At 43.1% G+C, this 23,607-nt stretch overlaps 1 protein-coding gene across 1 annotated transcript in view; it reads right to left on the bottom strand.

The window, feature by feature from the left end:
- NF1 (neurofibromin 1) overlaps positions 1 to 23,607 on the bottom strand; it is a 261,133-nt gene that overhangs the window by 149,482 nt on the left and 88,044 nt on the right. The window contains 8 exon segments of the mRNA XM_032217021.1: positions 6,161 to 6,271; positions 7,371 to 7,517; positions 9,012 to 9,060; positions 9,063 to 9,098; positions 9,101 to 9,156; positions 11,086 to 11,183; positions 13,055 to 13,213; positions 19,463 to 19,525. Of these exon segments, the coding sequence (XP_032072912.1) occupies positions 6,161 to 6,271; positions 7,371 to 7,517; positions 9,012 to 9,060; positions 9,063 to 9,098; positions 9,101 to 9,156; positions 11,086 to 11,183; positions 13,055 to 13,213; positions 19,463 to 19,525 (719 nt within the window).

The raw sequence follows: 23,607 nt of genomic DNA, 5'->3' as shown, positions 1-23,607 counted from the left end.
GAGGTTTTGAAGAAGAGACTGGGCAGCCACTTCACTGTAATGGTATAGGATCTCCGGCTTGAGCAGGAGTTCAACTAGAAGACCTCCAAGGTCCCTTCCAACTCTCCTCTTCTGTTATTCCAAGGTCATTCTCATACTCCATCACAGTTTGACATTTTAATAGCAATAGCATAGCAGTTAGACTTATATATCGCTTCATAGGGCTTTCAGCCCTCTCTAAGCGGTTTACAGAGTCAGCATATCGCCCCCACAGTCTGGGTCCTCATTTCACCCACCTCGGAAGGATGGAAGGCTGAGTCAACCTTGAGCCGGTGAGATTAGAACTGTTGAACTGCAGATAACAGTCAGCTGAAGTGGCCTGCAGTACTGCACCCTAACCACTGCGCCACCTCGGCTCTTTACACCCATGTTTCTTAACGTTGGCAACATGGAACATCTGTGGGCTGGGGGAATTCCGGGAGCTGCAGTCCATCTTAAAAGTTGCCAAGTTTGAGAAAGGCGGGCCTAATACAGTCTCCCAGTATGTTCAGTCAGAGCTCTGGTTTGTTTGGGTGTATGAGATTTAATGTATTGCATGATGAAAGCCAATTCTTAAAAGTAGCTTGAGTGAATTGACTAACTCTCACTGTTACAAATGCAGGATGAAGAGGCAGATGAGATGGCTCTGGCCTGTGGGGATGCTTGCAATCCTGAGCGAACTTCTCTGGACCACTTCTGCACAAAATGCAACCGCAAAACCAACCGCAAAACCAACCGCAAAACCAACCGCAAAACCAACCGCAAAACCAACCGCAAAACCAGCCGAAAACCCACCCGCAAAACCAACCGCAAAACCAGCCAAAAACCCACCCGAAAAAGCAACCGCAAAACCAGCCCAAGCCACCACCAAATCCATGTCACCCAGGAGTGTTCCTATGCCTGCTATCCCTCTAATTTTGATTGTTCCTCTTATGCATCTTCTTTGCCCCTCAATATAAGCTTTAAGAAAAAGTCTGTTAATTAGAGGAATTGTAAGTCAAAGTCAGAAAAAAATAATCTGTCTCAATCTGACAAATCTTTTGATAATCCCTCTGGCGTGTTGCTTTGTTAGCAAATCCACATGTGATTTTTAAATTTTAAATTTTGAATTAAGTTTCCCAGTGTGATGGTAAATGGAGACAGCAGGCTAAATTATTGTTGTTAATCATTGGAATGAATGGAATATCTTAAATATAATTATGGGGAATTGCTGTATTAAGTAGGCTTTATCTAGAGGAAAGCTGATTGACCAGACCCTGGGCTGCAGACTACAGAATCAAAGGACATATCAACAAAACGGAAAGATTTGTGTCATGGATGGACTATTTTGAAAAATAATAGAAGGACTCCAATCAAGATTTTTATGTAGCGTGTCTTACATTAAATGAAATCTGGTTTTAAAAAATGCTTACAAAAGTATTTTTCTCATGAATTATTTGAGGTGCGGGGGAATAAAAAGCTAGCAGTTTCTAAGATCTGTGAACACTGTTTCAAGAAAATCCAACAAAATAATAATTCCAGGAAACATACATTCAATTTCTGCAAGGTAGCAAGCAACCAATGAACCCCAATCTATCCAGTGATAGTATGATATTTAGCCAGAAGCAGCAGCAGCAGCAGCTATCTGACGCATCTAGAAAGAGTGCAGAGAAGAGCAACAAAGATGATTAGGGGACTGGAGGCTAAAACATATGAAGAAAGGTTGGTTGCAGGACTGGGTATGTCTAGTTTAATGAAGGACTAGGGGAGACATGATAGCAGTCTTCCAATATCTATGAGGAGAAATTTCCTGACAGTTAGAACAATTAATCAGTGGAACAGAAGTTGCCTCCAGAAGTTGTGAAGGCCCCAACACTGGAAGTTTGTCTGAAATGGTATAGGGTTTCCTGCCTAGGCAGGGGCTTGGACTAGAAGACCTCCAAGGTCCCTTCCAACTCTGCTATTGTATTCTATTCTTTCTGCATAGCTTGCTACCCAAATCGGACTTACAGCCACAATTGAATCCGAAATTCCTGTTTTTATGTCAGTTTTGCCCCATTTTACAACCTTCTTGCCGCAGTTGTTAAGTGAATCACCGCACAGTTGTTACATTAGTAACCCGGTTGGTTAGGTGAACCTGGCCTCCCTATTGATCTTGCTTGCCAAAAGGCTGCTTATGAAAATCACGCAACCTTGGGACACGGCAACCGTCGTGAATACATGCCAGTTGCTAAGCATCTGAATTTTGATCACATGAGCAGGGGGATGGTACAAAGATTGTAAGTGTGAAAAATGATCCTAAGCTCACTTTTTCAGTGCCGTTGTACTTTGAACAGTCGCTAGCGAACTGTTGTAAGCTGAGCACCACCTGCACTTGTGTTAAACATTTAAGACAATAAAAGAATAATATACTCTCAAGAATAATATACATGTAAGGCCAGTACAGATCATCTTTGCCACCTACAACTACAGAAGCATGTTATTTGGTAGATGTCTACAGAACTGGATACGACAGGTGATCCTGACTTATGACCGTAGTGAAGCATGCCCATTATGGCTGCCTTATGGTAAGAGACGTTAAACACTTACTTAATGACACCACCTCCTGCTCTGCCTGATGTGGTTGTTAAATGAACATTTAACATGGGTTAAGTGGAGCATGGGGTGCCTCCTGGATGGGGGAGGCCCCAGGAGGCTTCAGAGAACCTCCCCACCCTGAAACAGCCTGTGATCTGCTCCCTACCCTTCGGATTTCTCTGAGTCTTTGGACCTATTCCCCTGCCCCTGCCGGGTCCCCAGAGGCCTTACACACACACACACACACAACACTTTTCTTGCAGGCCTTTGTCCCCCACAAAGTCCCCAAAGGACTTGGGCCTCCACCCCACTTACCCTGTTTCCCTGAAAATAAGACCTCCCGGATAATAAGCTCAATCGGGCTTTTGAGCGCATGCGCTAAAATAAGCCCTCCCCTGAAAATAAGCGCTCCCTGAAAATATTGCAACACAACAGCAGCCATGAGGTGACCACGCTCGCTGCCTCCTGCACCTCAAAAACAATAAGACCTCCCAGAAAATTAGGCCAAGGGCTTATTTCGTGGTCAAAGGAAAATAAGACCGTCTTATAATAAGACCCTTTCTTATTTTGGGGGAAACACAGTATATTTTGAAAATCTCCAGCGCTCTGCTGCTTTCTGCAGCACTGTGAAGACCATGCGAGGGAAGCAGAGCAGATACTTTCGTTGGGTGGCCATGTGGCAAAATCCCAGAAACGCTCGCTCGGAAAATGACTGATCCTTGTGGGATGGGGCTGCAATCGCAGCAACAGAGCAGCCTGCTTCTCTTTGCTCGTGTTAGCAAAACAAGCTTCTCCACTGCTGGAACTGCAGTGCCATCGCACAAGCGGCCATCCCTTGCTGGAGCGGGCACTGATGGGATGGTGCCATGTGGCCCAGCAATGACGCTGTGGAATCCTGCAAGGCTCTGTTGCTGGAATCGCATCCCGCAATGGCCGACATTTTCCGAGCAGCCACACAATACAATGCCCCCCTTCCCTATTCTGAACCCCCCCCCCCCTTAACTCTGGAGACTTCTGAAAAGTAAGTGAGATGGAGGATTTGGGTAGCCAATGTGGGCGAGGACAGGAGATGGGAAGGGTGGGGGGCTACAGTGTCCCTGCTGTCGTTTGTAAGGGCTACAGCAGCCGTAACTTCAGGACCAGGTCATAAGTAGCTTTTAAGGGTCTGCTGTAACATAAATCTCACGTTTAACATTTTTATTGAGTTATAAAAGATTGTAAAATCCCAAAGTAAATAGAAAAGCAGTGGGGAGAAAAAGAAGAAAAAGGAGTGAGGAAGGATAAGGAAAAATAGAAAAAGAAACATTGACTTCCGGCTCTCTCTGTTGCAGTAAAATAAGGCATTAACATCAAATCCCAACTTTTTTTGCTTTTCCATAATAATGTGAAAGCAGCCATTTCTGTAAAGATCTATCAATCTACTCGGTAAAAGCCAAAATCAAAGTTTCATTATTTGAATGAAAAGGAGGGAAAAAAAAAAAAAGAACTTCAAACAAGCAACCATCGTTAAGTGAGGGCTACCTGAAAATAAAACTGGTTTTGACACGGACGATAAAAATTATTTTAAATTATTAAAAATTATTTTAAATTATATCACCACAAACGCAGCTAGGTTTTCCTCTTGCTCTAGATCAGTGTTTCTCAACCTTGGCAACTTAAGTCCTGTGGACTTCAATTCCCAGAATTCCCCAGCCAGCTGTGCTGGCTGGGGGATTCTGGGAGTTGAAGTCCATAGGACTTAAAAGTCGCCAAGGTTGAGAAACACTGCTCTAGATATTATGTAGAAGATTCATCCTAAAAGTACAGGTAGTCCTTGACTTACGATCACAATTGACCCCGAAATTTCAGTTGCTAAGTGAGACATTTGTTAAGTGAATTTAGTCCCAATTTTACGGCCTTTCTTGCCTCAGTGGTTAAGTGACTCACTGCAGTTGATAAGTTAGTAACCCGGTTGTTAAGTGAATTTGTCTTCCGCCTTGACTTGCCAGAAGGTTGCAAAAGGTGATCACACAAACTTGGGACATATGAACCAGTTGCCACGCACCTGAATTTGATCACATGATCACCGGGATGCTGCAAAGGTCATAGCTATGAAAAAAGACCAGAGTCACTTTTCTCAGTGCCATTGTACTCTGAACGGTCACTAAACGAACTTTTGTAAGTCAAAGGCTACCTGTACAATCTAAGGCACCAGTACCCAATCCCTATCATGGACCAGCATCCGTCCACAGAATGCCAGCAACCACTTTGCGCAAATAAACAAAGCCCCATCTGTGGGATGCAGGCGGAATGTGAAACCACCGTGGCACGACAAAACCGCGCTCGACTAAGCCGCGCCCGATTAAAGCACGTCGCTGATGTCATCAACAGGGCGACCACAGCCAACGCGGAGAAAGAAGGGCGCTTTAAATAGTGCTTTGAAAGCAAGCCGATTCAACTTAAGGTAAGGGTTAGGTTTAGGGTTAGGTTTAGGGGTTAGGTTAGGGTTGGGGTTAAGGGTTAGGGTTAGGGTTAGGTTAAGGGTTAGGTTTAGGGTTAGGTTAAGGGTTAGGTTTAGGGTTAGGTTTAGGGTTAGGTTTAGGGTTAGGTTAAGGGTTAGGTTTAGGGTTAGGTTTAGGATTAGGTTTAGGGGGGTTAGGTTTAGGTTTAGGGGTTAATTTAGGTTTAGGGGTTAATTTTAGGTTTAGCGTTTACAGCGTGCGTCTGTCTCCGCGCTGTTGTCGCCCTGTTGATAACGTCAGCTACGCGGTTTCGGCGAGCGCGCTTTAGGTCGAACGCGGTTTTGTGGTGGAACCGTGAAACCACGCCCACCTTTGATCCACGGAAAAACCTTTCTCCATGGCACCGATCCCTGGTGCCCCAAAGATTGGGGGGCAGCTGATCTACTGGGCACATGTTGTTGTTTTGAAAGAAATTTACTGCCCAGCCACACACCCAGATAATCCCTCAAACAAAATATGCACCTCAGCAAAAAAAAAGCCACTAGACAATGGCAAACAAGATCCTTGTCCCTCAGGGCTAATATTACAAACACTTGACGGCACATTTTGGGGTACAAACATATTGGGAGTCCTCGACTTATGACCACAATCTGGACCAGAATTTTTGTTGCTAAGCAAGGCAGTTATTAAGTTTGTTGTGTCCAATTTTTTTTTTTTTTTTTGCCAAAAAAAGAATCCCTCCAATTACGGTCGTTAAGTTTATACAACTTCCCCCATTTGAGTTTGTTGGAAGGGGCTGGGAAGGTTGCAAATAGTGATGACCCTGGGATGCTGCAACCATTCTAAACACAGGATGGTTACCAAGCACCCCAAATTCTGATCACGGGACCATGGGGTGCTCGCAAATGTGAAGACCACTTGTAAGTCGCTTTTTTCCCCAGTGCGATTGTAAATCCAAACGGCCGCTAAATGAATGGCTGTTGAGTCGAGGACTACCCTTATGCCCACCTCATCTGACCCTAACCCTTTCAGAGTACAGAGAAAACTCCACAAAACAATTTGTTCAAAGCGAAGCAAAAGCTGGGCCTGCAAGTCTCACCAATTCTCAGTAGTCTGGTTTAAGGAGGAAGAGAAAACTGTCTTACCGTCGAGCAATGTAATAGAAGACAGGATTGCCAGCTTTCGTCGTCCCGGCTTGGTAAAAAATGTTGAGGGTTTTCAAGGCTTTGAACTCTTCTTTCTCGTGTACCTGGTGCCTAAGGACAAAAATATAGGCAGGAAAGCGGTCATTTACCCTTCTTGTGATTGTACCAGAGATTTCCTAAACTTTGCACCTAGTGGATCTATTTGGAAGTATAAGTCACTGAAGCTGCCACAAAATGGTACCCGGGTAAATATAGCATAGCATAGCAGAGTTGGAAGGGACCTTGGAGGTCTTCCAGTCCAATCCCCTGATTAGACAGGAAACCAGAGATGGTATTCAGCAGGTTCTGACCAGTTCTGGAGAACTGGTAGTGGAACTTTTGGGTAGTTTGGAAAACCGGTAAATACTACCTCTGGCTGGCCGCGCCCCCAGCTATTCTCTGCCTCCCGAGTCCCAGCTGATCGGGAGGAAATGGGGATTTTGCAGTAACCTTCCCCTGGAGTGGGGAGGGAATGGAGATTTTACAGTATCCTTCCCCTGCCACGGCCACCAAGCCACACCCCAAACCCTGTAGTAAAAAATTTGAATCCCACCACTGCAGGAAACCCTATACCATTTCAGACAAATAGTTATCCAATCTCTTCTTAAAAACCTCCAGTGTTGGAGCATTCACAACCTTTGGAGGCAAGTCATTCCACTGGTTAGTTGTTCTAACTGTCAGGAAATTTCTCCTTAGTTCTGGGTTGGTTCCCTTCTTGATCAGTTTCCATCCTTTACTTCCTGTCCTGCCCTCACAGATCAGAAGGCTTCTGATGCTGCTTCTTGGTACTCTCTTTAATTTTCCAAGATGCCTCCTTCCCCACCCACCCCACATCCTTATCATGGTCTGTTTTTGGGGGCAAAGTGAGCCAGCTTCCACAGATAATAATGTTGTAGCCACCTACCCTTTTTTACTTTCTATGAATTCTGCTAGGTCCTGATCCCCAAAGCAGCTTTGGAATTGCTTGCTTTCAAGCACACTAGTTTTCCATTTAATGGTTAAGGACCTAAATGAAATTACAAGAGCATTCAAGGAGAGGAAGGGTACATTAACATTAGGCATCTGTCGAATCTATACGAGATTTTAACTGCATTTATTTATATCATTTGCATAGTGAGGGCCTTAGGAATATTATGTCACAACAGGCCAGCAGACATTTGAATTCATTTACCTTGTCATAAATTCTTCAAACTTGGAACTAGTGAGGTTTATACTGGACCACTGTGTGTCTGCCACCGGCTTGTGCTCAGGAGGACCCAGGTATGCAAGCAAAGTTGCCATTTTGTCAAACGGTCGCCTTCCAACAGCCTTGTGATCCCTAGAGGATGATTATAATTCAGGGATATAAGAAGCTGGAGGGATATAATGTTCATCAAACTGCAAGTTGCTATAGACAACTACATATTATACAGGTAGTCCTTGACTCATGACAATGATTTTTTTGGGGGGGGGGGGGTGTCAACCAGTTGTATGTCTAGGACTACCTATACTGTAAGTAAGGGTTTCTCAATCATACCAATTTTAAGATGTGTGGACTCCTAGAATTCCCCATCCAGCATGGAGTTTTGGGCGTTAAAGTCCACATATCTTAAAGTTCCTAGAGTGAAAAACATAGCACGCAAAATACTATTTACCGTATTTTTCTGAGTATAAGACGCACTGGAATATAAGGCACACCTTAGTTTTTGGGGAGGAAAATAGAGGGGAAAAAATCTGCCTACCAGGTATTCATTGGCTAGCGTCCTTAAGTCTGGTCAGCTTCAGCAGATAAGTTTGCTGATTTTGAGGGCGCACACTTTTATCCCCTGGTTGGGGCATAAAAAAACAGCTTCTAAGCACAGCTGATTGTCAGATAGATAACAGCTTCTAAAGCACAGCTGATCATCAGAGAGAGAAGCAATGAGAAAAGCAGGCAAACCAGGGAAGATCACTTCACTTGTTAGCGCCTCATTAGGGCTGTAAAAAAGTTTAGGAAAAGCTACATTTGGAGTATAAAACACACCCAAATTTTCAGCCTCCTTTGGGGGGGAAAGTGTGCCTTATACTCCAAAAAATACGGTATATAGTTTTAAAAGAAACACTAAAAACCTGCTTGTTCACTACACCTAAGGGCCATATTTCTAGTATTAAATGGCAACTCTTCCCCCTCCATTCCGAGATTTATTGATGTGCAGGAACAACTAAGTCCTATTCCATGTTATATTTTTATAACAAAAAGGCAAATGTTCTCCTTCTCAGTAAAAGATTCCCATAGGGTGCAATCTACGCCGTCTTATCTACACTTTGGGTCTGCTCTACGCTCAATACTATTGGGTAATTAATTGATTGAATCTATTTGCCTCCCATCTCATAAGTAAATGGCCCTGGGATGCTTCCAATTTAGCACTTTGTAGTATGTGTAATTATTTTTCAAGATGATATAAGCCATTTTAGTGGGATATATTCAATTAATCAATGAAATAATTAATTTTAATTTTATCACAACTGTAAATTCTATGTTGAATTAATGAACTTTTATTTTTACATGCATTATGTCCTTTCTTGTGTCCATGAGCCACTGTGGCGCAGTGGTTAGAATGCAGTAATGCAGGCTAATTGTGCTGACTGCCGGCTGCCTGCAGTTCGATTCTGACCAGCTCAAGATTAACTCAGCCTTCCTTCCGAAGCTGGTAAAATGAGAAGCCAGATGGTTGGGGGCAATAGGCTGACTCTGTAAACCACTTAGAGAGGGCTGTAAGCACTGTGAAAGCAGTATATAAGTCTAAGTTCTTTTGCTATTTCTTAGCCTTTTTATCCCTAGTCAGGTAATTACCTATTGCTGGAAAGGTACTGCCCGATCTTCTCTTGATTGTTCCACAGCAACGATGTAGTGCAAGCACATTGCCATCACTGATGAAGAGAGGCTGTGATTGACTGTATCACTAGCTGGACAATCTGAAGCAATGTCAAGGAAAAACCTATAGGGAAAGAGAAGACATTGTGCCTTTCTTATCAAAGCATCTGCAAAAACAATGCGGATATGGATTACTAGAACTTGAGTTGGCTTCAGCATCAAGAACTTTCCAATAGAAGTCAATGATAGGAACTAACCAACCCAACTTTTTTTTTTAAACAGAACAACAGAGTTGGAAGTGACCTGGAAGATCTTCTAGTCCAACCCCCTGCTCAAACAGAGACCCCATACCATTTTGAAGCATGTAAAAGCACCTGTGTTAGACCAAAATATTCATCTATTAATCATCCTCCTGCTTCAAAAAAAATAATCTTCAGATGCCTCCAGGAAACCCAGAAGTAAGCTCTGAAGGTAAAACTCTCCCACCCAATAGTTCTTTTCACGTATCCAATTTTAGGGCCACCTGGATATCCCATTTGCCAACAGTACTGAGAAGAATTCCCCCTCTTCCCCAATGTTTGAACTCTTCCTTTAAAACTATCACAGCTAAGGAATTCTATAGACTAGATCAGCGATGGCTAACCTTTTTGGCACCAAGTGCCAAAACTGGAGAGCGTGCACGTGCGCCAGAGCACCGGAACATGGAAGAGCATTTGGCTGCTGCACTATGGCCTGTTATTTCAGAGCTTGTAGCATAAGCCAGTTAGAAAACTGATTAATACTTAAGTCTAAATTATATTCAGGCACATCTTCTTGTGCACATAATACCCTAAAATGCCCTCCACATTATTGGTAGTGTCAGGAAATGAAAGGGGCCTATTAATTGAATAAGAAGTAGTGAAGATCAGCTGGCTGGCGCCAGAACCCAGAAGAGCAGCTGGCCACTGTGCGCATGGTGCCATAGATTCCCCATCATGGGACTAGATCATCCACATATGTTCTGGGTCTCTATTTATTATAACGGTCAGTTGAGTCCTTCCCAAGTCCTTGGGAAGGTCTTGATAGGTGGATATTTAATCTTGCTAAAAGTATCATTGCAGGATGGAAGCTGTTACAAATAAAGCTGCCTTTTGCAATTGACTGGTGCTGATTTTGTCAATGCCGATGGTGTTCAAGCAGTGCTCCGGTTGTTTTGAGATGGCACCCAAGGCACCTATTACTACTGGTACTATCTTTGCTTTCTTTTGCCATAGTCTTTCTACTTCTATTTGCAGGGCTCGATATATTGAGATCTCCTCTCCTCTCCCCTCTCATCATACTGCAATGTCCGCTATCCAGACTTTTTTGTCTTTCTTATCAACGATTATTAAAATTGGATGTCATTATTATGGCTGACTAGCCAATAACCTGGCGTTGCCCGGGTATTTATTTATAGGGGGAAAATATCCAGACCAAACATAATCTCTAATGTTGGATTTTCCCCCTTACCAGAGGGAGTCCCCTTGTGGAGTACTGTGAAGCCATTACCATGGCAACTCCACTACGCTGCACAGTAGAAGCCATTTTCCAGCACTACAGTAGAAGACGTTTTAAGGCACAACAGGCTGTATCTTAACAAAACACACACCCCAAGAGGTTTTAGGGGTGTCTTACCCCCCACAGTATTTGCTTCCAGAGAGTAAGGCATCTGTGCATCAAGTTTGGTTGAAATTGCTCGAGGCATTCCAGAGTTATGCTGAGACATACACACACGCAACCATATATATAGTACATGTTTAAACTGGATTTGGCATTTTTATTTGCCTATCAAGTCCTTCTCAATGACCCGGGAGAAGCAGATGTTGTTTAATGGTATTAAAGGTATGCTCCTTAGATGGAAGCTGTTCCAAGTAAAGCTGCCCTTTGCTATGGACTGGGGGTGATTTTGTCAATTTCAGCAGTATTCAAATGGTATCATTATCTGCCTCTAGCTTATACTCTCTAACTTTGGCTTGAAAAACTACACGGGCAAAACTTGTTTAAAAAAAAAATCAAAACACTTTAACTGGCTTACCTTCTTGCAGCATCAAAGTTGCTCTTCACAAAGTCGTTAAAAGGCCGCATGTGTTCCTCCTTGGTAAACAAGACATGGTTAGCGATGCTCTGAAGTACCTGGACAAACGAAACCAACAGAGTGAGTGAGTCACGCAAACCCCATTTGAAGAAGTTTCCTTTCTAAACTTACATGCAAAAAGTGTTGCAGAAGATTTGTTCTAATCTAAGATATTTGGTAGTATGAATGTAACAGGATGCACCAGCACGCAGTGAAATTCCATCAAGTGCCCATTTCTCCTAAAGCAGCTTCAGGCTAGGAACAGCTTCACTGGTAAGAAGTGGCCTTCCCCAATCTGCTGCTTATCCCATGTCCTGAACTCCCAACATCAGCAGGAAAACAACCAATTAACTACTTAAGGGCCTAGGAAAGTGGTTAAATGCAGCACTGCAGGCTACTTCAACTGACTGCTATCTGCAGTTCGGCGGTTCAAATCTCACCGGCTCAAGGTTGACTCAGCCTTCCATCCTTCCGAGGTGGGTGAAATGAGGACCCAGACTGTGGGGGCGATATGCTGACTCTCTAAACCGCTTAGAGAGGGCTGAAAGCCCTATGAAGCGGTATATAAGTCTAACTGCTATTGCTATTGCTATTGCTATCCTCGGGTTATGACAGCAATAAAAATCAGGATTTCCATCACTAATTGATGCGGTTGTAAAGTATAACATCATGTGAATGGTTCGCTTAGTGATCACAATCCCTGCAGCCCCTTTTGTCATTGTTGTGACAATGTGACTGCAAGATGGGAAGAGGCACTGAAACTGCCCCAAGGGCAAGCAGGCCAACAGACAAGAACTACACGTGGGTAAGTACTGTGGGCAGGTGCTATAAACTAAGTTCAAACAGGAGCCATGGGGGTGCAGTGGTTAGAATGCAGTACTGCAGGCTGACTCTGCCCACTGCCAGGAGTTTGATCCTGACCAGCTCAAGGTTGACAGAGTTTTATAACCTTCCAAGCAGTGGTGGGATTCGATTGGTGGGTGTGGCATGGCTTGGTGGGCGTTGTAGGGGAAGGATACTGCAAAATCCCCATTTCCTCCCAATCAGCTGGAACTCAGGAGGCAGAGAATAGCTGGGGGTGCGGCCAGTCACAGGTGGTATTTACCGCTTTTCTGAACTACTCAAACTTTCTGCTACCGGTTCTCCAGAACTGGTCAGAACCTGCTGAATCCCACCTCTGCTTCCAAGGTTGGTAAAATGGGAATCCAGATTGTTGGCGGCAATATGCTGACTCTGTACACCGCTTAGAGTGTGCTGCTAAGTAGGCAGGTGCCACAGGCTGATGCTCAGAGTATGTGCAGGTAGGTGACATGGGCAGGTACTATGGAGTATGAGATCCCTTTGGCACCAAGGAACTCCTTGTGAGAAAAAGTGATGGGAGGGACCTCAAGGAACAATTGACAATTTCCTGCCAGCTTCCCCATTGATTTGCTGGTGAGAGGCCAACAGGGAAGGTTGTAAATGATAATCAGGTGACCAAATGATGCTGCGATGGCCAGAACTTCAAGGACTGGTTCTAAGTCTGCCTTGTTCAGTGCCACCATAACTTTGAATAGTGTGTGTCTGTGTGTGTGTGGGGGGGGGGGGTTGTAACCTGAGGACTATCTATAATCCAAACCTTAAAAACTTGAGGCAAACTATATTTGAATTTAATTTCTGTTGAATGATCTAGTGTTAATAGAATGTATAACATAATTATTCATCCTACGTTTAATATTTTTTCAGTTCTGCCACCTATTACAGCTACAATCTGGGTCAACTTTTGGAGTGGCTTTAAGAATCATACCCGAATCTTCAGAGCTGCAAGGAGGTTGCCATCTCTTGAGCTCATCGGTTTTAATTCTTCCATAAAAGCAAAACGTCCAATTCCACCACCATCACATCCTTGCTATTTCCTGCCACCCAGCATAAAAGAGACACTATTTCTCACCTTTGACATTAACTTCAGGCCCCTTTCGATTCTCGGCGGAGGCTTCTTATCCAGTATGCCAGCCTCATACGGGGACACAATAGCCGGATTAATGAATCTCAAGAACATGGCACTCCCAACCGCTCCAATGCTATTCTGAGGAAACCGCTGGCTGACCACCTAAACAGCACAGGATGGAAATTAAGAAAGCCATCATTTAAATGTAGGATAAAAAAAAGCCAGCTTAATAAGAGGAGAATGCTTGGGCCAAGTCTCCCTTACAGGTCATTGTTTCAGAATGACACCAGACAAGTAACCAAATGGTTTCTATGTTAAAACAGGTTCCAGAGGCAAGAGCCAAATTGTTATAAGGAGGAAAGGAAGGAAGGAAGAGTTATTGAAAATAGTATAGAGGAGGCATGATTTAATAACAGGGGTTATATTCGCTTTCCTACAGACAAACATCTTACTGGGAAGCCAGTGCGTGAGCAATTCGTATCTCCTAAAAGAAAAGATATTTCAAAACATACTAATTAGGAAAAAAAAAAAGTTACGCTATATTGAGCCTAATGTTTTAAAACACTGATTTAGAAAAAATCACTAATATAACCAATTGATTCACTCACTCTGTTCATAACCATTAAAGCACCCGAGAATGATTCTCATAGCAACAACTTTTCACAAAACATGAATGGAAATCACCCATTCATTAAAAAAAATACATAGCCCTCTGTTTAAAAAAATAGCCACACAAAATGGCACTCACTCATCATATAACTGCATTTACTATACAGACAAGAAAATTTGTCTGTCTGTCTCCCAACAGAGGAGAATATTTGTAACTCAGGATTAAGAAGAGGGGCCCTTGCTGCTCTCTCTCAACCAGTAACTTGGTTGTTATTTTTTTTGCTGACATTTCATTACCAAACTAGGTAACCTCATCAGCCATTTGTGATGTTACTTAGTTCGGTAATGAAGCATCTGCAAGAAAACAACCAATTTCGTTGTATTTAAGTACAATGACAATAAAGATCATACTTAAGCTCAGAGAACACCAAGGACCCCTCATTAATTTATTAAATGTCTGTGCCACCCATCTCACTAATACAACGGGACTCTGAGTGGCTTCCATTAGAGAAGGACGAGGAGGGAAGGGGAAAGGATCAGAGCAAATATATTCAAATGATTTTCTTCCGCCCTGAATCCTTCTGGGACACTTTGGGTCTCAAAAGAGCCATTTCCAATCAAAGGTGATTTGGAAAGGCATAAATGACCTCCAAGCTTAAGAGCATTGTGCTCGCTTCAGCAGCATATATATTAAAAATTGAAGCTTAAGAGCATGCTACTCTCTTAGGAAAAGGATTCTGGTTTCGGATCTTAGCTTCTAGGAGTCCCTGTAGGTAAGCAATCAGGATCAAAGCCCACCCCCACCCCATTCCCATTCTAGGTCTTCGGATCTGCTACACATCCTAACAAGATGAAGAATTCTTATGCAAAAACAAGACTTTGTGCAGAGATTGGATAGCCCATGTTAGTTGCAATTTATGCAAAGAAGTGGAGAGTCCGCGTTAGTTGCAATTTCAACACATACAAAGAAGTTCCTGTAGACACACATTACTACCTATCACTGCCTTTCTTTCCATGCCCAAAGACGAGGTGGCACACTTTCTGTGTAATCTCCTATCCAAAGACCGGCCGGACTGAGAATTGTTCAAATCTAATAAAAGTGTAGAACTGCTTTGCTAATTCAGAGAACAGGTAAACTCAATAACTCAATAGTAGAATTCAAAACACTGATCCAAAGGCTTGGGAATTGCAAAAAGTTGGCTTTGATGCTAGGGAACTATGTTTCATTTTTGACAAAAGGGCATAAAAATATGGACTTCTAAAAGACTGGCATGTTTCAGCAAGTGGGTATCTTTGGGCCACAACCTGACAATTCAGGTTTATAGAAAATGGCCCACATCACTGGTGAAATTCGACCGGCTCGGGGGAACCGGGAGGGACGATTGGAATCAGTTCACCAAATTCCTAGTTGGCCTGTCCATGCCTGCCTGGTCACTGCTCATCTCTTCCAGCCACTTGCTCGGCCCTTCTGGCCACTTGACCCGCCCACCCAATTCGAACGTTTTTCCTTCCATTCACAGCGGAGCTGCTGCAGCTTGTCCCTTTAAGGTAGTCCCCGGGAGGGAGGGGGCCGGAGGTGGATAAATGGAGTAGCAGGTCTGCTGTGAATGGAGGGAGAAACGTTCGGATTCTCTCTGCTGCATTTAACGTTGAATTCTATGGCAGAGATAATCCGAACGTTTCTCCCTCCATTCACAGCAGACCTGCTGCTCTGGTCCCCTCCCCCCCAGGGACTACCTTAAAGGGTCAGGCTGCAGGAGCTCCGCTGTGAATGGAAGGCATTTAACGTTGAATTCTATGGCAGAGATAATCCGAACGTTTCTCCCTCCATTCACAGCAGACCTGCTGCTCTGGTCCCCTCCCTCCCAGGGACTACCTTAAAGGGTCAGGCTGCAGGAGCTCCGCTGTGAATGGAAGGCATTTAACGTTGAATTCTGTGGCAGAGAGAATCCGAACGTTTCTCCCTCCATTCACAGCAGACCTGCTGCTCTGGTCCCCTCCCTCCCAGGGACTACCTTAAAGGGTCAGGCTGCAGGAGCTCCGCTGTGAATGGAAGGCATTTAACGTTGAATTCTGTGGCAGAGAGAATCCGAACGTTTCTCCCTCCATTCACAGCAGAGCTGCTCTAGCCTGTCCCTTTAAGGTACTTGGATCTAAGGGAGGGAGAGGGCTGGCGGGGGGGAACTATAAGGTAGCAGCAGTTCCACTGTGAATGGAGGGAGAAAAGTTTGGCTTCTCTCTGCCACAGCATCCACTGTGAGCCCTTCTCGTTCTCATACACACATTTTTTCCTACCGGATTGTGTGGGCGTGGCTTGGTGGTGCGGGACATGTGACTGAGTGGACGTGGACGTGAGTGACATCGAGTTGGCCATGGCCACTCAGTCGCAGGGCCCCTACCAAGCCACGCACACAGAACTGGTAGGGGAAAAAAGTGAAGGTGGCCCACACTGTAAAAATTGACCTAGAAGTCAAAAGGCAAATTGTTGGACCTTGCTGAACTCAGAGAACACTTGGGCAAACAAGCAAGCAAGCAGCATGAGCTAAAGAGGCAATCCACTTTTCCTACCTTGACTGACTGAACTGGGGCACAGGAAGAACCACAGGGAGAAAATAAATCAACAAACTCAGAATCCATGATACTAAGGAGGACCTACCAGAGGTGGCCTTGAAGAACTTCTTCCATACAAAGAATCCAGATGGCCATGTGGTTTCCCCCCTACCCCACTCCTCCAAAGCCAAAATCTTGTTGGATCTTCCATATCATCACTCATCTATGGAGATTCTTAGTCTTCCAGGTCGTGGTTGTCCCAAAAGTGCTTTTTCAAAAGGCAACTGGACTTTGTTTTTCCTTGAAGAAGTCTCACTTCTCACCCAAGAAGCTTATTTAGTTCTGGACTGAGAAGAAGTTCTAAACTGAACTGAAAAAGTTTCTTGGATGAGAAGCAAAACGCCTTCAAGGAAAACCAAAAAAAATCTAGTTGGCTATTGAAGAAGCACCTTTGGGATGTATCATCATTCAAATCTCATCAGATACCAAACTTTGGAGAGAGAGAGAGAGAGGGAGAGAAATGGAGGAAGCTGACAATTCTCTTATGGAGGATCTGGTCCACTCCGATGCCATGGACCTACTCCTAAGAAAAGAAGGGAAACCCTTTCATCCCCCAACGACAATGGCACATAATCAACAAATCTCCTTAGGTCAAAACTGTGCAAGCAAGGCACTCTAAACTATGGGAACATCTGCATATATTCAATGCATATGTAGCCAAACGTTTCATCCTTAACCTGCCATCCTGGGCCTAACGTTTGGGAAGCCAGGCTCTGCCTGTCACAAGCCAGGCAAAGGGTGAGTGATGGAGGAGTAACACCTCTTTAAAAAAACCTTGGTCCAGCTGGCCCGGCTGGTAACACCTCCTAAGGGCCTCTTTTCCAGGGTTACAGGAGAAGACGGTCAATGGTTGTGAAGGTGGAAGAGGACTTTATGCCCCAATGGCAGATAAAACGGCAGAACCATCTTCTAGGAGAAGGGAAACTCTGATTACAAACCTCCACTGCCTTGTGGCTATATCCACTACTGGAAAAGGCTTCAGGAGTCAACCTCGAGGCAAAATCCGGAGCCGGAGTCCTCGAAGCACTTTGTGACTGTGTACAGCTACGTTCTGGTAACTCCTGCGACGCAGCTGGGACCCATCGTATCGGCTCTGCCGTTCCATTAAACTATTTTAGCAACGTGGAGAGGGGGAATCTCTGCTGCTTGGGTAACAGTCTATCCTCCATATTAATCTTCGTGCTCTGGAGAGGACACTCCAGCTTTACCTCTTCCCAGAGCATGGTACCATAGTCTTTTGAGACTGAAGGATGCCAATCCTTAATTTGGCAGTAGACAGCAATAAAGCAGTACAAAATGCATTTTTAAAATGCAGAAAACAATGCTTAGCAACCTCTCTAAAAATCCAGGCAAAGGAAACCAGCCTCTTTGCAAAGATCTCAGGCTGCTTCTCTTTGCTTGACTGAAGAAGGAAAGTTAGAAAGTAAGTTCACTCTATTTAGCGACCATGTTCCCTATTCCAACTCAAAAACTGATGGTAGAAAAAATTGAGTATAGGTAGTCCTCGACTTACAACCATTCGCTTAGCAAGGTTACAACAACACACACAAAAAGTGACTTGCAACTGGTCCTCACATTTAAAACAAAATTTGGGCACTTGGCAACCGGCATGTATTTATAACGGTTGTGGCATCCCGGCCTCACGTGTTCGCCATTTGCGACTTTTCCCAGCCAGCTTCCAACGCCCAATTTAACGGGATTCACTCAATGACTTCATGATTTATTTAACAACCGCAGCGATTCGCCTAACAACTAGGGCAAAAAAGATCATAAAATCGGGCAGGGCTCACTTAACAGTGACCTTGCTCAGCAATGGAAATTCTGGTCCCAGTTGTGGTCGTAAGTCAAGGACTAACCATAACTGAGAGTCATGCTTTTATTACTGCGGTGTTCTACCGCAGTGGTCTCCAACCTTGGCAACTTTAAGACTTGTGGACTTCAACTCCCAGAGTTCCTCAGCCAACTGGGAGTTGAAGTCCACAAGTCTTAAGTTGCCAAGGTTGGAGACCACTGTATCTACCGTGCTACTTTCCAGCTTTGAAAATTAGGTTCCATTAGAAAAAATGAACTTTGAAAAAACATGCACTAACTGTGCACCCACACAGCTGTCATAACAACAACAACAAGGTCCTCTTTATCTGACACACACACACACACTTCAACATCAACCTTCCCCTCCCCGCTTGCTGCTGCTCACATTTTGATAAGCTTTATAAAACCCCCTATGGTTTCTTGGGCAGCTTCTTCAATGCCCTCAAGGGAAAAAGGAAAGGATACCAAGATCTCTTTAGGATAAGGGGAGATGGGGGAGGTTCCTCTTTTTTTCCTAGACCTGTGATGGCTAACCTTTTTCTTGTCGCATGCCGAAAGCATAATGCAATCATTCCCCACCCTCCTGAGCATGCACACACAACACCCTATGATCCCTCCGTGCATGCGCACGTGACCCCCTCCATGCCCCATTCTGGGCCCAGCAGCCTTCCAGGGACCAAAAACGGGCCGCAGGGGGGCTCACCCCCCCCCGCGTCCCATTTTGGGCCTAGCAGGCCTTCCTGCAGCCTAGGACCAAAAACAGGCCTCAGGGGGGCATGCATGTGCACGCGACCCCCCTTTTCCCTCCCATACATGCGCACGTGCCTCCCACATGCGTCCTGAAAATCAGCTGGCTGGCAGGAGGCACACGCGTTTGGCCATTGGAGCTCAGCTGGGGTGATGGTTTGCGTGCCCGCAGAGAGAGCTCTACGTGCCACCTGTGGCACGCATGCCATAGCTCTGCCATCACGGTCCTAGACAGTCCAACTAATACAAAGGCAACCACACTCCTTGTCTTTAATTTCTGAATTTCCCCTTAGTTCCTTAGCGTTGCAACGGTTGGCAAAGAGGGTTATTGGAAAGCTGTGGTGGAGCGGCAGAGATTTCCTTCCGAAGGAAAAAAAAAGAAAAAAGGAAGAGGCACATTTAGATTTTTGTGGTTTTTTTAAAAAAAAAAAAAACAAGCATCACTTCAACTGCGTGTTAATTCGATTTAAAAGCGTCTTTAGTGCCAGAATTAGTAGAATGATTTGACAATGAGTGTCAAAGAAGGTTGGAAGTAAAAGAGTTTTGGGGACGAAGAGCAAAAGCAGAAAGTGGGGAAGAGGGTGTTTGTGTGCTTTGAAAGAAATGGCTTAATAAAACTTCTCCAAAACTTACTGCTTTTTTGTTTTCCTTTTTTTCTTTTACGGTAGCTTTATTCAGGAGAGAGTGGCAAGTTGCCTACAGAACAGAGATGAGCACAAACAAGTCACAGCAGTAACTACATACAGCAAAAAAAATGTTGTTCTGTACATGAAATCACACAATCAAATGTTACGGTATGAAACAAAAAAAAAATGAAGTGTGCACACTACCACTTGATGGAATTGCTATTTCATGTTGGTGACCACCATCTAGTCACTAGTAGCAAGCAAACAAATGTTGTTCCAATCATTTCTACTATTTCTGGCTAGGTTAAATAGTTCAAAAAGTGCATTTGCTAATGAGGCACTTAAAAAGATCTGAATTGTTCCAAATATGTTCCAGCAAAAAATTAAATATATCGCCCCCCCCCCCCCGCCCCAAGCATTTCCAGACTAACAATAATTTGTGACAACATATAATTCTGTCTCTTGTGGATTTATGTACTTTTCCCAAACAGCAGTACCAAACAAATTTATAGATTTCTTCTTTTTCATTTTACAAATTCATGATGACATGGTCTCCAAAGACAAATCTTAATACAGGTAGTCCTCGATTTACAACAGTTCGTTTAATGACCCTTCAAAGTTACATCAGAAAAGTGAAGAGATCCCTACAGATGAGAAGGTGATTAGAAAAATATTAAAGTGTACAGAAATGAACAGATTAACACTGGAGATTAAGGAGAAAGAACAAAGTAAATATCATATGATGTGGGAATTATTTTATCAATGGTTAGAAAGGAAGTTGGAAATAAAAGGAGTTTAAAGAAGAGCAGAAAATATGTTAGAGATGTAAACAATATGATAATTGTTAATATTATGATGATGAGATTATGCTTAACATCATTATTAAATTTTTTATTAGAAGATATGTTAAGAGGGAAAAACGGATAAGTTCATTATGTTCAACTGTTTAATATAGTACGATAATTCTAAGATGAGATAATTAATATCAATGTGAAAGATGTGAATTTTGATGATTATCGCACCGAGATATTTATACCCAGATGACACACTGTTTAAGGAAAGATGGAATGTTCATATTTTTTTTAAATGAAAACTTTTTTAAAAAAAAGTTACAACGGCACTAAAAAGTGACTGATGACCGTTTCCCCACACTTATGACCTCTGTAGCATCCTCACGATCATGTGATCAAAATTCAGGTGCTTGGCAACTGACTCATAATTATGACGGCTGCAGTGTCCCAGGTCATGTGATCCCCTTCTGACAAGCAGTCAATGGGGAAGCCACAACCATGTTCCTAACTTAACAACTGCAGTGATTCACTTAACAAATGTGGCAAGAAAGGTCGTAAAAATGGGGCAAAGTTCGTTTAACAAATGTTTTGGTTAGCAACATAAATTTTGGGTTCAATTGTGGCCGTAAGTCGAGGACTATATATAAAGACTAATGTCTCCAAATGACAAAGGCTTGTGAAAGTGCTACTTCTCTTCTATCCATCTACACAAAATCTTGCACAGCAGGCTTTGGGCAAGCTATCTCAAACGATGTGATGCCCAAGAGTTATGGCTCTGCAGTCTCTTTTACTGAAACATCCGCTGAGATAGCAGAATAAGCTTGGCTGAGTAATAAACAACAATAAAAAAAGATGATTACAAAGTCATTTTCCAACCAGTTACAAAACTGACTGTAAACCTAAAGTATTTTCCAAACCTTGAGAGACATTATTTTAACCATAATAGAAATAAGACTGCTTTGGTGTATTTTTCATACCATTTCATACATTCAGATTGTATGGAAGAAAGCCAAAAAAATGAATGAGGGCCCTGTCATATCTTCAGATATTATCATCTTTATTCCAACATTCAGACAATGGGAGATAGACTCATTACCAAAAAATAAATAAAGAAATCAAGGATCAGATGTGTTTTAAGGATTTGTAGCTCGACTCCCACACCTCTCACTGAATCTTGTAGATACTGAAATAGGGACTTTTTATGGAAATATAAACTGGGAGTTGTAGTTGTTCAAAATAATAGCTGCACTGTTAACTGCTTAGGAAGCCCAACTTAAGTCACTGGTACTGACCTTCAAAGCCCTCATATGGCTTAAGGCCCGAGTACCTGAGGAACCCTCTTTTTGTAGGAACAAATCTGGTTTTCAAGACATACAGGAACCTTCTCAACTGACAGCACTTGGTCAGAGTTAGATAACCATGTAGTGGCCATGTAATGATTCTGAGGTGCACTGAACAAAGTGATTTATGACTTTTTCACATGTCTGTTGCAGCATCCCCTTGGCCGAGTGATCAAAATTCAGAGGCTTGGCACCCAACTCCTATTTATGAGGGTTGCAGAGTCCCAGGGCCATGCAATCACCTTGTGCAGCCTTCTGACAATCAAAGTCAATGGGGGAGCCAGATTCACTTAACCATGTTACTAGCTTAAGAGCTGCAATGATTCACAACAACTGTGGGAAGGAAGGTCGTAAAATGGGGCAAAATTCACAACCGTTTCTCTTAGCAATAGAAATTTGGAGTTGCATTGAGGTCGTAAGTCGAGGACTATCTGTACATCCACGATGGGGCAGAGGCAGGGAAAGAGAGGTGATGTCAGCTCATAAAGCATTGGCATGTCTGTTATCAAGTTGCCATGGTGAGGAAAGGGGCAGCAGCACATTCCACGTATACCTTCAGCTAGAGTCGGATCTCAGATTACTACAGCAGGCTTGTGAGGCATGCACCTCGGTTGGAGAATGTGATTTATGACCCAGACTGATGGGAGGGAAGGAACAGGGGCAAAGTTCAGCCATAATTCAAATGAGGTTTAGATGTGATTGTCTGTCAGGTTTCCAAAAGATGCCCTAATTAACTTATGAGCCTCGAGCCAAGTTTCAAAAGAAAACCAGTCATTTATTAGGAACACCATTTCAACAATACCCCATTGCAGTCAGATCTGACCTCATTTTAATTATGGCTGAACTTTGCCCCTGTTTCTTCCCTCCCCTCAGTCTGTGTCATAAATCACATTCTCCAACGAGGTGCAACTCTAGCCATGCCAATGTTTTATGAGTTGGCAGGTGACATAATTTAACATCCAAGTACTGTATATCATGCCTTATTCTCTTCCTTTCAGCACTGGATTACTGTGCTCAGAAGAATCATAAAATATGTGCGCCCTCTGAATGATAGGCAGAGTCCACCTGTGTTTTAAGTCTCTGCTTCTGAACCAAAAACATCACGCCCAGCTATACAGAAAAGCTGCAGTTCAAGAAAGAAAATAATGGGGTTTTGTTTTTATACGTGACAACAGCGGTGAGACTTTTGTATGGACAGAGGTAGAAAGATCTACACATTCCTACAAATTGAAGAATGGATGTTGAAGTTAGTAGAATGTACAAAATTGTCTTCTTTGATTAAAGAAAAGATCTTGTCTACCTTGGGAATCTTTTTTGGAACTTTTCTGCATGGCATGGAAAGAAACGAAAGTGTAATTTTGGGGATTTGATGATCAGAACTGTTTAGGATTAGAGAAACACTGTGTTTTATGGTTGGTTTTAGAGTAAGAGGTTAATGTATTTTATTTTATCTGTACCAAAGAGAATTGGAAGTTATTCTTTTTCTATTATCCTCTTTTTTCTGCGCTCTTAATTTTGCTTTTTTTTCCCTGAGCTTCTCTAATTCCTATTTTTCAGTTCCTTTATATTTTATGTTTTGTTGAAATTTAACAAAGTCTTTTTTAAAAGGAAAGAAAGGTGTGTAGTTAAGCCTATTATTAGATCTTCCATTTTGTGAGAGGGAAGCGTTTATGAAGAGAAGTATTCAATTATGCCGTGTCCTACTTAGACGGGATAATCCCATTATCCTATGATCCCCCTGAGCATATGATTTCTGTTTCAGACATATAAAACTTTTGGGAGGAACAAACACAGAAGCTCCTGCAACCAGTACAGGAACTTTTGCTGTGCGCAAAACATTTAATACACAAAAAATAAAGAGAGCCTTCTTGTTCCAAGCTGTAAACAGAACTAAACAGAACAATGTGCGATTTTTTGGTCCAAAATGGATCATTTCCCCCCCAAGCACGAGACAAAATTATGAAAAGAAAAATGTTTGTTCCAAATTGAGAATATGGGAAATTCCTCTTCTGCACTTTGAA

This window comes from Thamnophis elegans, chromosome 4 (genome assembly GCF_009769535.1).
Source record: "Thamnophis elegans isolate rThaEle1 chromosome 4, rThaEle1.pri, whole genome shotgun sequence".
NCBI lineage: Eukaryota > Metazoa > Chordata > Lepidosauria > Squamata > Colubridae > Thamnophis > Thamnophis elegans.
Note: the sequence above shows the minus strand (reverse complement) of the source record. Positions and strands in the feature narration are given on the sequence as shown.